Here is a 14563-nt window from a genome sequence, read left to right on the forward strand (position 1 = left end):
CTACATCACATGACACAACATTTCACATTAAAACACTGGTGCGCTTCTCTGTCCTCCAGGTTGAAATTCAAACCGTGGTTTTGAACTGTTCGGTCTGCATCGAGTGTCTCCTCAGCAGCATACTTCGGGTCATCTCTTTGGGCTGCCCGGGAGGAGCAGAGGGAAGGAAAGGCTTTACGCCGGACTCTTTCTCACAGAAACCGCTTCCAGCACTGGAGCTGAGGTTACAAACATTAAAGATGGGGCCATTGGCGGAGTTGAGGGCCAGAGGTGGCAGAGATCTAGGCCTGGCCTGGGAGTTGTGGTCCAACAAGAAGGCTCCGGATCCTCTGCGCTCGTACCCAGACAGCATTCTCCTGCTGGGACCTGAGGTTGACAGTGAGTCCCTGGAGCCCAGAGTGCTGGAGCAGCGTAAGGGCGCCAGCCTCTTGCCATCTGTTAGGTCTCTCGCTCTCTGCTGGGACTCGCTGGGGAGATTTTGGATGTCTACAGCCAGCTGGGGGTCAGAGTTGTAGATGTCCGCCCCGAGCTTGCGCCTCTGTATTATGCTGTGAAGGCTCGACGAGGCCATGCTGTGAAGGTTTTTGCCAACAGAAAGTGAGGAAGAGGAAGCAGCTGAATCCGTTCCAAGGTTCACAGAGTGGAGGTTAGGGTGGGAGGCAGAGTGGGACGAGAGGAGACCTGGTAAGGAAATCTTTTGCTTGGCACATTGGTTCTTTCCATCTCCTTCCACTCCTTTGTCCCTCGCCAATATTCCTTCATACCATTTGAAGCTGTCAGCTGTTGAATTTGTGCTGTTGTCCCCATCCAGTTTGGGAATTCTGAAAGAAAGGTCCTCGGGTTGGTTGAGGTCTTTGCCATTTTCTGGCAACGACATTGCATGAGGCTGCTGGGTGAGCAGGGACGCTGGGATCTTTAGCCAGGGCTCAGAGTTCAACCTCAGGAGCGGCTGCTGCAGTCCGTACACCGCCGCTTGGCCAAGCCTCTGCAACCGCGACGGAGAACACGGATGGGAGCTGACACCACAGGACTCGGCTTCTTTAAAGGAGAAGACGGGCTTTGGGGGACATAAGGAGGAGGAGGAGCACTGGGGGGAGGTGATGAGCTGAATTTCAGAGGGAGACGCAGGCGCTGCTGATGCCATTTTGTCCGTCTGATCAAGAGGACCAAGGGGAGGCATGCTGAGGTACTGCTTGGCTTGCAGTTTCCCGCATGGGAATTTATCAGTCGTTATGATGATCACTTCCTTCCCCTTGGCCTTGCATGTGTCCAGCAACAGCTTCAGAACCTTCCAGTCTCCGGCCATGACTGCGTGGACCAACGCTGATGTCCCCGACTGATCCTCCAGGCTGATGTCCGCCCCGTTGGCCAGGAGCAGAGACACCACGTCAGGGCCGGCCTGCTCCCGGCAGGCGTGCATCAGCGCAGAGCGACCCTCCTTGTCCTGGATGTTGGGGTCCGCTCCTTTCTCCAGAAGAAACTGGACCAGCTTGACCCGGCTGGCGCTCTGGGCATCGTTGTGCTGAGTCCTGCAGGCCACCATCAGGGGCGTCTGGCCTTGGCCGTCGCTCTCGTTGATGTAAGCGCCTCCTTCCAGGAGCAGCCGTGTGAGCCGCAGGCGACGGAGGAAGACTGCTCGTAGCAGGGGATTACCTGAGTCCATAGCCACCCCAGGATTACAGCCTTCCCCCTCCATCCCTCTTGGTTCCAGCTGTTGGTTTTGGAGCTGTTGTAGCACAGGTTTCTGAGGAAAACAACAAAACACTTTTAGAGAATTACGCAGAAGAAGCAGCTGCATCTTAAGTAAAATGTCTGAAATTGGCACATAAGCATTCTCAGTTCATTCTGATTGAGTTCTCCTTTTGTTTTCTTTTCTTTTCATCTATGTTTATCCAATTTAAGCCTTCTGCCAACCACGTACGCAGATATCTATTTTAGGGTTGTGGTCGCCGTTTTTACTTTTCTGGGTTATTAGACGCTAGTATGCTAACCATAATACAAACAGGACAAATCAAATGATAATGAAAAGCCTGTGCACCCTTAACCCCTTGTTGCCTATTGTCGCGAATTCGCCTCAAACCTCTTCCGGTCTTGATGCAGCTGTGGTGGCCTCTGTATCCCACTAATGCTGGTTGATGCATATTCTATGTATACATTATATATACATAGATGCATACATACATAAATAAATATATATATATTCTATGCATATATACATATATATTTTATTATACTATTATTATATTGCACTATTCTATGCTATGTTATATTCAAATTAACAATCTCCACTTAATTTAGCATCTGCTTGAATGCAAAAACACAAATAATTAATGTTTTTATATAATTGTAAATAAATTCAGGCAGTAAGGGGTTAAGGAACAAGCTGTTTCCATCACATGACACCCTTTTGCTAGCACAAGTACCATGTACACATGCAAGTAGCAGAGCAGTTAGCCATACAGTGTTAGCAATACAGTGTTAGCTCACTCCAGAGGCCTGTATTGAGTGTGTGGGTGCGAGTAATCTCTATAAACAGATTCTGCATATTGATGCTGAATCTTGGAGGCTGAATCAGGTTTCCATTTGTAGTCGTGTAGTCGATGTTGACCAATCACCGTCCATGTGGAGGCCAAAAGAGGCCGAAGTGCCATCTCGCTACCCATCGGCTATCATGCGACGACAATTTAGCTTTTTGTTAGCTTTTCTTTGTAACTGATCCACATTCATATTTAGATTTCTGTTTATAACAATCAAATGTCTGACACACAAGAGGAAATCTTTCCCCCAGAGGCTCAAATCTTTGTCAGACGATAGAAGCTGGGTTCAGAGGTTGGTGTGCTGGTGGTTCTGGGATGCTGCAACACACTGCTGAGCCTTTTCGGTGTCGCAGACCCAACTAAATAAAACACCAGTTACCGAGAGGGTTCCCAGCTGGTGCCCCTGTTGCTTACCACATGCCTTTGCATGTGTGTACGACAGGTCAAGAGACACGATTCACTTGTGGAAAAGTTTCTGAGTTACTTGTTAGCAGTGATAGATAAACAGGAAAGCCTGATGAAAGGGGCTGGATGCTACCAAAGCTGCCTCATGCCCTCTTTCACCGGGGAACGACCCCAAATCCGGCCCCTCTGTGCCATTTATCCACATTAATTTCTTTCCCTTTTACCCATGTAGTATAGGGAATGTTTATACTAAACCACACACACACATGCACCACACCTACGAATCTGCTTGTCTGATTGTCTTTCACTGATGAAATATTCTCCATGCACCATCCTCTATACCAATAAATCCACTTGTGTGTGTGTGAAACAAGCAGTTTTGGGTTTGAAAAAGAAGAACATATAAAGTTATTGTCTTTTGTCCTTGCATATAGGATCCATTCAGCGGTTCCTTTTCATGCACTCGTCCTCCGCAGCACCAGCAGAGGCAGCCACTTTCTATCAGCCTTTGTGCTGCTTGTCCTTGCTTCTCTCTGTTAGACCAGATAAGGTGGCAGTTACCAACGTCTCACACACTAGCACAACATTTTCCCCTGTGAGTCACAGCCCGTGAAACTGAAACACGGCAAGGATTTACACCAATAAAGGGAAGAAATTATTTTGTGTGTTGCAAGAGTATGCTAAGGAGCAAAGGGCTTGGTGTGTGGGGCCATAAATGTTTACTGCACCGACAATAATGGAGCTGTAATGGCTATGAAAGAACAGCAGCAACCAATTCCACCCAGAAAAACACCTCTTTTGGGACCTTTTTAAAAAGGTTAGTGTCGTTGTGAGAGAACGTAACCAGCCAATGTCTGACTATACGTGTCCAAATGCATCACGTACTGTGTGTGTCTACAGCACATGCTAGTGTATATATGTGCTTACGTATGTGAGTGGCTCTCATAACTGAAACCATATGATGATCAGTGCCCTACATCATTCAGCATGTATTTATAGCACATGTTTCTATTAGCAATGCTCCAGTTTCCACATAGTAATAAATCAATACACGGACTTTAAGGTTTGCTCGAGCACCATTTGATTTAAAAGGAATTTAAAATGAGGTTAAAGGATAAATCTGGTGATGTTTTATCTTCTCATGAAAGGACCAAAACAAAAAAACGGTGGATGTATCTACGTCCAGACAAGTGTTGTGTGTGTGTGTGTGTGTGTGTGTGTGTGTGTGTGTGTATCACAGCCTGTTATATCTCCTTCCTCTGTGCCATAGAGCTCCATTATTGTCAAAAAACTATTAAAAAAGACATCTCTGCTTTGGCTGACATCTTCCCTTCATCACCATGAACTCAAACACCGTAGTTTATTTTGACTAAACTCCACACACACTGTCCTGCTGCTCTAAACACTCACTAGATTCATCCGCCACAGAAAATAGTCCCCAACAAATGCACTATTTGCAGTAGGACATCCTGGTATTTTTGGCACACACACACACAAAACTAGTAGAGCTGTACGTCCCATTAAAGTCCAGTACCACTGCCCTTCACTGCTTAGCTGCGAGTTTTTTGATTTTAAGATTTCACTGCTTGATCTTAAAGCCTTGCATGGTCAGGCTCCTGCTTATATCTCTGGTCTGCTGCCTGAGATCCTCCAGCAGCCGCTGTTCAGGCCTCTTAGCTGTAGGAAACTCCCTGTCTGAGGATCTCAGGCAGACAAACCTCTTTTAAATCTCTTCTTCAGACTCACTTTTACAGTTTGGCTTTTTCTTCACTGCATCTATGCATCTATATGTTCTATATGTGTATGTATGTATATACTTTAGCTGCTATATCTACTTATTTTATTGTTATCTGTTGTTTGTTTTTATTGTAAAGCACTTTGTGAAAGGTGCTATATAAATAAAGTGGAGTCAGTATTGGAATACACATGAAGAATAAGCCGATCTTCATGTTGTCAGTGTGTCAGTGTAAAAATGTGGAATGCTCCTTTAATATTTGGCTTAACTCTAATGACCCACAGAGTCTTGGTGTCGTGTTTTCTTCATGTCTTCTTCGTCTGCTTCATAACGCTGCTGCCAAGACCAAACACCAGACCTGACAGACGAGGTGGAGGTGGTATGACTTTAATCACGCCGTCCCTTTTTTTGGTCGCTGATGCTTTTTCGTTTTTCCATCACAAGTCAGTCACTGAGTCACTAAAACACCCTGCAGGTCGTGTCGTGGTAAAATCTCTCTTGTTTCTGTCTTAATCGCCAAAGTATCCAGTGAAATATCTCAACACAAAGCTTTATACAGACATTCATGGTTCCCAGAGGGTGAATCTGGCTTTACAGTGGCTTTGGGGATCCTCTAACTTTTCCTCTAGCGCCACCATGAGGTTGGTATTTGTGGTTTTGCGAGGAGGGAGATTTTTCTTTTTTTTTTAATTTAGCATTTTAGGAATAAAGTTAAAATGTCATCATCATCATCATCATCATCATCATCATCATCATCATCATCATGAGGTAAAACTTTTGTTCATTTGCTCTTTTTTTTGGTTTATGACCAAACACCTGCAAAACTATAACGATGTCTCCAACAGCAAATGTTTGTATGCTAACAAGCTAATCTGAACATGAACCTGCTAAACTGTCTCGGTGTTAGCATGTTAGCATGTTAGCATTTAGCTCAAAGCACCGCTGTGCTAAAGTATAACAGACCGGCGAGCGCGGTTAATTATAGTAAAATGTAAAATGCAGCATTTAAAACTGTACTTTTATCAGCAAAATGTACGTAAAGTAAAAAAGTACTCACTATTTAGGTAAGAAGCCTCTGTCACAGATATGTAATTCAATATTGTACAAATGAATAATGATTTATTCATTGACATGTACAGTTTTTTAGTGTTGGCAGCTGTTTTATCGTAGATTTGGGTGGTTTAATTTACTGAATTACAATGCTTTGTATTATATATGCAAGTAAAGATTTTAAAATATCTTATATATATTATTTAATATTTCTCTCTCAAACGTAGTGGATGAGCAGTAAGTAGCATAAAATGGAAATAATTAAGTAAAAATACCTGAAAATGTCACTTTCCACCACTGATTTCAACGCTCCTTTTATTTTGGCTCCTATTAATTTATCCTGATTCATTCTGCTGTTGAGAAACAGCAACAGACTCCAAATGCAAATGTCTAGAATCACCTAGAATCAGATGTTTCCTGCAGGAAGTCACACCGACACAAAAAACACGCCTCTCCAAGGAAAATGGAAGCGTCACTGTACTCCAGCCAGGGTTCCCTAATATTAGGGCCACATACGTATAAACAGGGGTTCATTTCCTGCAGCGTTCACCCGGCGTGGGTGTGAACAGCCTCAAATTGTCGCTAAAAGTCTGCACTTTGTCCTCGTGCTGTGGTTTCCCCTTCAAACAAACATCCCAACGCTCACCAGCTGACCACAGACGCATGCTTGTGCTGTGCAGTACATGCATGCAGCGTGTTTTATGCAGATTGAGGACAGAAAACTCCACTTCAGCTCAGCACTCATCCTCTGTGAGAGCCCACTAACATCCCTCTGTGTGTGTGTGTGTGTGTGTGTGTGTGTGTGTGTGTGTGTGTGTGCACATGTCAGAGCTGTGCAACACACTCTCAAAGAGACAGAACGTGTTGGTCAGAAATGATCAAATACAACATTAAACATGAAGAGATGTTTCCTCAGCCCTCCACAGAGCTCAACATCATCAGATACGTTAAAACTCAAGAGTTATCGATCAGATTCTGATCACAAGACGACAAAATGAAGTTGAACAATTGTTGATGATAAACGTCCAGCTGTTTATCCGCACTACTCACCAGCCTTCAGTCAGGATTAGCCCTCTTTTGCGGACATTTACTCCCCTATTGCAGAGCTGCGACTGGTGTCCTCTGTGACCAAGCGCTGCTTGAGTTAGTGTGTGTGTGTCTGTGTGTGTGTGTGTGTGTGTTTGTGTGTGTGTGTGTGTGTGTTTGTGTGTGTGTGTGTGTGTGTGTGTGTGTGTGGCAGGAGCTGCAGCAGTCAAGGTTTTCCAGATTGTGTTTGCTCCTCAGATAAAGTGTGACGATGATGATGAGAGGAGAGAGAGAGAGAGAGAGAGAGAGAGATACAGGCTTGTTGTCAGGCAGCTCTAAGAAACGGTTAATCCATCACCGTGGCAGCAGCATCATCAGCATCAGCACCGGCATCAGCATCAGCATCAGCATCAGCATCAGCATCAGCATCAGCATCAGCATCAGCATCAGCATCAGCTCTGAGGAGTCACAGGGAGGCAGAGCAGGAAGAGGCTGCCGGAGATGAACGTGTGAGGTGAAGCGCTGTAGCAACCCTGCATGTGTGATTTTGTCTTTTCATTAAAGGAGGTCTGACTCAGCGAAGGGTCTTTTAATTGTGCAAAAAAAAAAAAAAAAACAGCCTGGCAGGACTTTCTGTAGCTGGAAAAGAAGAAATTATTTTGTCCACCTCATCAATGACATCTCCATGACAACCATCAAGGAGGCCGAATGACGGCACATGTTGTAATTGTGCTGGAGGAACTGCTCTTTGTGTGGGAGTGTGTGTGCACCTGTGTGTGTGTGTGTGTGTGTGTGTGTGTGTCTGCATTCACTTTGCATACACACACATGATGTATTTTGTAATTTAAAAATAAAAACTGATTTATAAATATAACTTGAAACATAAAAAAATACAGGCAGCAAAAAAACCACTTGTTGCTCTTAATATAGCAAATATTAGACGAGTGGATGCAGTAAACTGAACGTGATGAGTCAGACCTGTGTGGTGATGAATAAAGGAGACTGTCTGTGATGATGATGATGATGATGATGATGATGATGATGATGATGATGATGGTCCAGCCTGTGCAGGTCTCCATCACTTCTCCGTAGCCATAGAAACACTGAGACCTCACGGTGCTGTTCATGAACGCACCACAAGGTGGCAGGACCCCACAACAGTAGTGAGACACCAGGGCACCCGTAAGGCAGGGGTTATTGATTAGAGCAGGGGTTATTGATTAAAGCAGGGGTTATTGATTAGAGCTGGGGTTATTGATTAGAGCAGGGGTTATTGATTAAAGCTGGGGTTATTGATTAGAGCAGGGGTTATTGATTAAAGCGGGGGTTATTGATTAGAGCTGGGGTTATTGATTAGAGCAGGGGTTATTGATTAGAGCAGGGGTTATTGATTAAAGCGGGGGTTATTGATTAGAGCTGGGGTTATTGATTAGAGCAGGGGTTATTGATTAAAGCAGGGGTTATTGATTAAAGCAGGGGTTATTGATTAAAGCAGGGGTTATTGATTAAAGCTGGGGTTATTGATTAGAGCAGGGGTTATTGATTAAAGCTGGGGTTATTGATTAAAGCAGGGGTTATTGATTAGAGCAGGGGTTATTGATTAGAGCAGGGGTTATTGATTAGAGCTGGGGTTATTGATTAGAGCGGGGGTTATTGATTAGAGCAGGGGTTATTGATTAGAGCGGGGGTTATTGATTAGAGCAGGGGTTATTGATTAAAGCGGGGGTTATTGATTAGAGCTGGGGTTATTGATTAGAGCGGGGGTTATTGATTAAAGCAGGGGTTATTGATTAAAGCAGGGGTTATTGATTAAAGCTGGGGTTATTGATTAAAGCGGGGGTTATTGATTAAAGCGGGGGTTATTGATTAAAGCTGGGGTTATTGATTAAAGCGGGGGTTATTGATTAAAGCTGGGGTTATTGATTAAAGCAGGGGTTATTGATTCAAACAGAGGTTATTGTTACTGATACTACTAATACTACTAGTACTACTGATAGTACTAGTACTACTAATACTACTAGTACTACTGATAGTACTAGTACTACTGATAGTACTACAGTAACTGGCCGCTCTGACTCTGAAGCTGCAGGATCGACTGTGTGAAAAAGCTCCTTAGAACCAGTGGATCAGTACTTTTACTGCAGATACTCTCAGTACACGGTACAGGTAGTACTTCTACACTGTCCCTCAGCTGCTCTGTTAAATCTGACAGAGAGTTTTAAGGTCTGTGGGTGAAGCTGGAGTCAGAGGAGGTGGGTTTAGGCCTGACTTTCACTCTCTTTCACTGTACTTCACGTGCGAGGCCTCTTGGGAAGAGGCTGCCTGTCTTTGTAACACAGCAGAGTGAGTAACAGCCTGTGTGCTGTATGAAAAGCTCAGAGCTCTGCTGCCCGGTTTGAACTCCTCCATCTACAGCTGAGAGTGAAGCTCAGCAGCCGTTACCTGCTCCCTCTGCTCCTTGTTCTCCTTCTGCTCCTTGTGCTCCTTCCCGCTCCGATGGAAACCACCGCCGCTCGATCAAGCACTCTCAGCTGGAAACAGAAGACACCCACGGACTGTATGTTTAGCCGTCATGACTAACCAGGCACCTGCTTGATTGCCCTCTCAGGGAAAAACACACTTTTAATTTGGAGATTTGTTTTTTTTAACATCAGAGGAATTCATAAAACACGACGTTTTGATATATATATAAACTTTATGTACAAGAACGGCAGATTAATCAATTAGCAGACGGACATAAAGCCACTTTGCAGCTATTTTGTCGTCTTCCAGCTCCTCAAATGAGGATTTTTCTGTCTTTTAATATAATTTTTCTGCATTTTAAAGCTTTATTTTGCAGGATATTTTAAGAGTGGCAAGAAATAGAGGTGAGAAAGCGAAGATAACAGCCACAAACTGGATCTGAACCGAGGGCCTCTGTGTCTGAACACCACATGCTCTGCTGGGTATTTCCTGTTTTATTTTGTAGTAGTCTCCTCTCCTTTCTGTCACTTCCTGTCTGTCTGATTGCCGTCACCTGCTCCTTGTTTGCCTCACCTGTCCTCACTTCCCTCATCAGTCAGTCTCCTCTTATATCAGCCCAGATGTGCTGTTTCTGGTCCGGTTGTCTTAGTTCTATGTTGGTTTCTGGTCTTGAGACTCAGAAACCTGGATCCAAATTTTTGTTTTCCTCTTCCTGGTTTCTAGCTGCTGAGTGTTTCCATCCTGAGGCTTCACTCTCCAGAGAAGGTCCTGAGGTGGGTTGTCTTATATTAGAACTATATCTCTTCCCTTGTTGGTGAGTTTAATGTCTTTTTATATTTCAAGCTGCTGCTTTTGGATCATTTCTCAGAAGTTTATCTCTTATTTTGTTGCACAAATAGTGGCTCAGATCACAGAACCAGCCTCCATTTGCAGGCCACCGGACTGAAGGATTGCAGTGTTGGAGAGGAGTTGTGCTTCACTTGCCTCCACGTATGGTGACGTCCAACAACACACCACATGAAACAGGGAGGGGAAAAAAAGACTGATGCAAAGAGATCAGCTGCTGTGTGTCTATTTCAGAGAACTAGTTAAGAGTGCAGATCATGATCAGTAATGTTTGGTTCATGTGTGGCGGTCAGCGTGGCACACACACACAGTAATAGTAATCCCCCATAATCCTTTGCTGGCTATATCTACAGATGAGAGTGCTGTTATTAAAGCTCCTTATGTCCCCGTCCAAGACCACCAACTGTGACACATCAGTCCCTCATAACCGAATAAAACTGTTCACGTCGTCGGTCCGACAGATTTGACTGGTAACTGTTTATAAAATATGAAGTATGAGTTTGAAAAATTAGAAATTTAAGTTAACTTTATCTGCACTCACCTTTGTGTTGCTTCAAAGTTTAACTCTAACGTGCTTTTTTTGTTCTCTCTCACTCCCAACGTGTTAAATGCAGCGAATCAGTCGGTGGCCTTGTGCTGCAGACTGTGACGCTGTAAGTACTCTGCTGGCATCATCTCTGGATGTGCCCCTCTCATGTGAAACTAATTTTACCACACAGAAGACAGGACTGTTTGTGTGGCTAGTACACAAATCTTGGAATTGGGTTCAGCTGTTCAGTTCATTGCTCTCTTCAAAGCCACCAGACTCCATTGACAAAACCAGTAATTTTACCTCACAGAACACTGGAGTTGTTGCTCTAGTTGCTGTAACCTTGGTGTTTTTAAAAAGTTAGTTCAGGTCCAAACTGGAATGTTAAAACACCAAAGTCTCACAATAACACAAACAAACTAACGGATTGAGACAGCAGCAGACCAGCAGCTCCTGTTTTCTGTGAGCTAAAATCCCTGTTTTAGTGAATGTAGTCTGGTGTGTGTGCTGTTTGTGGTTAAACCAAAAGGATCTTCCAGGTCTCTCTCTGTAGGGATCCTTTCCATGATGCTGTCAGACACTTAGAATAACACTCTGAGCCTGTCAGTGGATCAGACAAGCACTTTTTAGTGGACCTACTGTGATCAGGTGCAGTTGTCCCAAAGGATCACATTGTAGCCTGTTTGGTTGCTGCTGGTGATCTACTGGATCAACTCTAAACTTTTTGGACCTCCAGCCATTTAGACACCAAAATATGTACAAATAAAGCTCAGGTTTAAGCACAACACACAACCTGGCAGCCTGAACATTTTTATTGACCCTTCAAAAAGCCACTGCTAATAAATCCTTTTATATAATCTGCAGTTTCTCTCAGTCTCAACCTCTGTCCAGTTATGGATAAGTCGTTTCAGGTGCTGGGACTACTGCAGGTTATATGATAATGCATTACATGCATTTATCCAGTGTTTTGTTCCCTATTCAATGCAGTAAATACATTGTGGTGTTCAGGTCATGGTAAAGAATGATTGCAGAGCAAGAGGAGGGCGGTAATAGTTCAAGAAAACACTCTGAATTTCTGAGATTAAAGTCACAAATTTACAAGAAAAAAACTCAGATATTCCCTGAGATTATAAAGTCACAAATGTTGGAGTAAAATGTGTTTCCTCCTTGTTGAATCTGAATGCAGCGTGTAGCAGAAAACACGGTGAGCGTCGTCGTCTGTGGTGTGATGAGGTCGATCCAAATCACTTATTTTCTCATGAATTAAGTAATTTCTGCTTGTATATTTGTGACGATATCTCAGTTTTTCTCATAAATTCACAACTTAAATTTTGGAAATTACAAGTTTTTTACCCCACCCCTGGGCTGTGTAAAGTGAACGTATGCAGTAGCATAAAGTCCAAAGCTCCTCTTGCTCGGCTCAGCAGGAGCAGCTGCTGGTGGAAACGTTGTGCTGCTGCTTCATGAGCGTACCCGCCGACTGAACCGAGCAGAGTGCGTCTGGCTATGATGCAACATGTCCTTGCCCTCCCCTTTAACCTCAGAGGGATTGTTTCTCTCTCTGTGCCCCCCCTCCCTCCCTCCCTCCCTCCCATGCAGCTCCACTGATGATATTAAGCTGCAATGAGACTTTTTCATTCGCCAAACGTTTGCCAGTGGACATCAGACATGGCCTTAAAGCTCTGCGGCTGATGGGACAGGATGAGGTTAATCTAGCTCAGTAGTTAAAGGGCTGGATCGCTGAGTTTACAGTAACCTGTTTACCTACAAACCCCTGGATTAGACTCTAATGACTTTTACATACTCGCTCTGTGCAGTATCTGCCAATACAGCAGGTTAAAGGTCACAAACATTGGGATTATGGGTAATAAAAGCAGCGGTGGCACGTAAAGCACAATGTCTCAAGTACTTAACGTAAAGTTTAACAATCTGAGGTTCTTGTAAGTATTGTTTCTGTGCTGTTTTATGATTGAACTCTTACGTTTTAGAGTAACACAAGTGGGAGAAGAACGTACTTGTACAAATATTTAATGTTTTCTAAAAGTCCACATGATGCAGAGAGGCTCATTATGTAGAATATATATTCTATTGGATTATAATCATTGATCATTCATGTGTTCATCACTTTAATAATGCAGCATGTGGAGCTCATTTTAATGACTTTAATTTACTGCTGGCTGGTTTATCCTGTAAAAATGCACCACAATTTATCAGGTGAGTTTAATAATTTGTATTTAATCTAGATCTGCAACGTAGCTTCAAATGTAGTGGAGCAATATTTCCCTTAGATTTTATGACAAAAGTAGAAATACTTGCATAAAAAGACTTTAAAGTACAGTAACTTGGTTAAATGTGCTTAGTTATATTCACCACTGGAGGGAAATATTGTACTCTTTAATGACACTACAGTCGTGTTACAGCTTTAGTTACTTTACAAGAAGTGTGAAAACTACCAACAGTTTACAGGATTATTATTATTATTATTATTAACTGAGTAGCAGAAGATTAAGTGGCAACCAGCTGAGTTATGTTAAAATACTAAATATCTTCAGGTTCAAGCTCGTCAGATGTAAAGATTTGCTGCTTTTCTATTTTTAAATTGTTGTAAATATAATATTTTAGACTGTCGGACAAATGAGCCTGTGTTTGGACTTATTATAAACCTAAATGATGATTCACTTAACTGAAAAAGCAATAGGCAGATGTTTCTTACTCAAAGTCTCCTCAGTAAGAAGCCTTTTCTCACATTAAACAGCCTCTGTTCTCCTCTGCAGTGCCACCTCTTTCCCTCGGCGTGCTTCATTTGCATCCGAGCGCGTGTCTGTGCACAAGAGTTTCAGGATCAAGGTGGGTTAGCGGTTGGCGTGTGCTCCCCTACCGGCAGTCCTGCTTTAACATCCCAGCGGGCTCAGAGCTGCACCAGCGTGGGCTTCATTATCCTCCGCCGGCTCTGCTCATGTGGGTGGCTGCAGATCTGCTGAACTGGGAAAGATGCACTCTGGCTTCGGCTGAAAGTGTTTTTTAAACACAGTGAGTGTCTTTGTTACGTAAACACTTTATCAAATGAGACCTCAAACAGCACTTTTACTGCAGAACGATGATCAGAATACTTTGTGCACCACTAACACTGTCACATACTCTGCTGAGGTCAAAGTCCTGCAGTGAAAACGATCCTTGAGGAAAAGTATCATCAGGAAAATGTACTTAAAGTCCTGTGATTCTTCTTTTGGATGGAAATATGACAAATGTTCTCACAACTTCATGCAACATTGTTTTACTCATTTCTGCTGTTTGGTTTAAGGTTTATTTTTTCTTTAATTTACATTTAATTTGAGTGCACACATTTAGTTATTTTATCAAGCTGGTTTTGAGTTAATACATTTTACCTTCTTGTTTCTGAGTTCCCGGCAAAAAGGGGGAGGAGGAGTCTAAGGCACCATTTTATTCTGGAAAGCAGGAAGTGGAAGGGGTCACCTCCCCGTGCTGGGCGGGGGTGCTCCGGCCTGCAGAGGTTTCCAGAAAGTGGCATGTTGTGTTGTATTATGTAGTGTGGATGTTTCTTTGGGTAGTTTTTGGTGTATATTGGTATTATTTGGGTTATATCTTTAAATGGTAGTTGGGTTTATTTTGGGGTGTTTAATGGTGAGGAGTTGGAACCCCCCCTCGTTTGTCTGTAGGCTAGCCTGTGTGTATATATACCCCTTTCTTTGTCTTTCACCTGGGCAGGTTTGTTCAGTTTAGATTTCTGTTGCACTGTTTTGTTGACATCAGTTTATTTAAGGGCCTGTAGTCAGACTTTCTGTTTTTCTGCTTATGTATTTTAATCGTTTGCAACCTTGATTTTCCTCTTGATTGTTTAATTTGGCTAAATAAAGCCTTAGTTACTCTTGTGTCCTGCTCTTGCTGCTTGGTCCCTAACAGGCACAAACTTCAGGACGGCTGTCTGTGAGCTGACTTCAGACTTGGAGGCTG

At 43.3% G+C, this 14563-nt stretch overlaps 1 protein-coding gene across 1 annotated transcript; it reads right to left on the reverse strand.

Moving 5' to 3' along the window:
* Positions 1-67: 67 nt before the first annotated feature.
* On the reverse strand, positions 68-1696 carry ankrd34ba (ankyrin repeat domain 34Ba). The gene has a single exon (XM_070851068.1). The coding sequence runs from the start codon at positions 1694-1696 to the stop codon at positions 68-70; it is 1629 nt and encodes a 542-aa protein (XP_070707169.1).
* Positions 1697-14563: the final 12867 nt, after the last annotated feature.

The sequence above is a fragment of the Pempheris klunzingeri genome, chromosome 19 (assembly GCF_042242105.1).
Source record: "Pempheris klunzingeri isolate RE-2024b chromosome 19, fPemKlu1.hap1, whole genome shotgun sequence".
In the NCBI taxonomy this organism is placed as follows: Eukaryota; Metazoa; Chordata; class Actinopteri; order Acropomatiformes; family Pempheridae; genus Pempheris; species Pempheris klunzingeri.

Coding starts and splice junctions, on each gene's coding strand:
- ankrd34ba (XM_070851068.1), bottom strand. CDS start 1,696: ATGGAGGGGGAAGGCTGTAATCCTGGGGTGGCTATGGACTCAGGTAAT.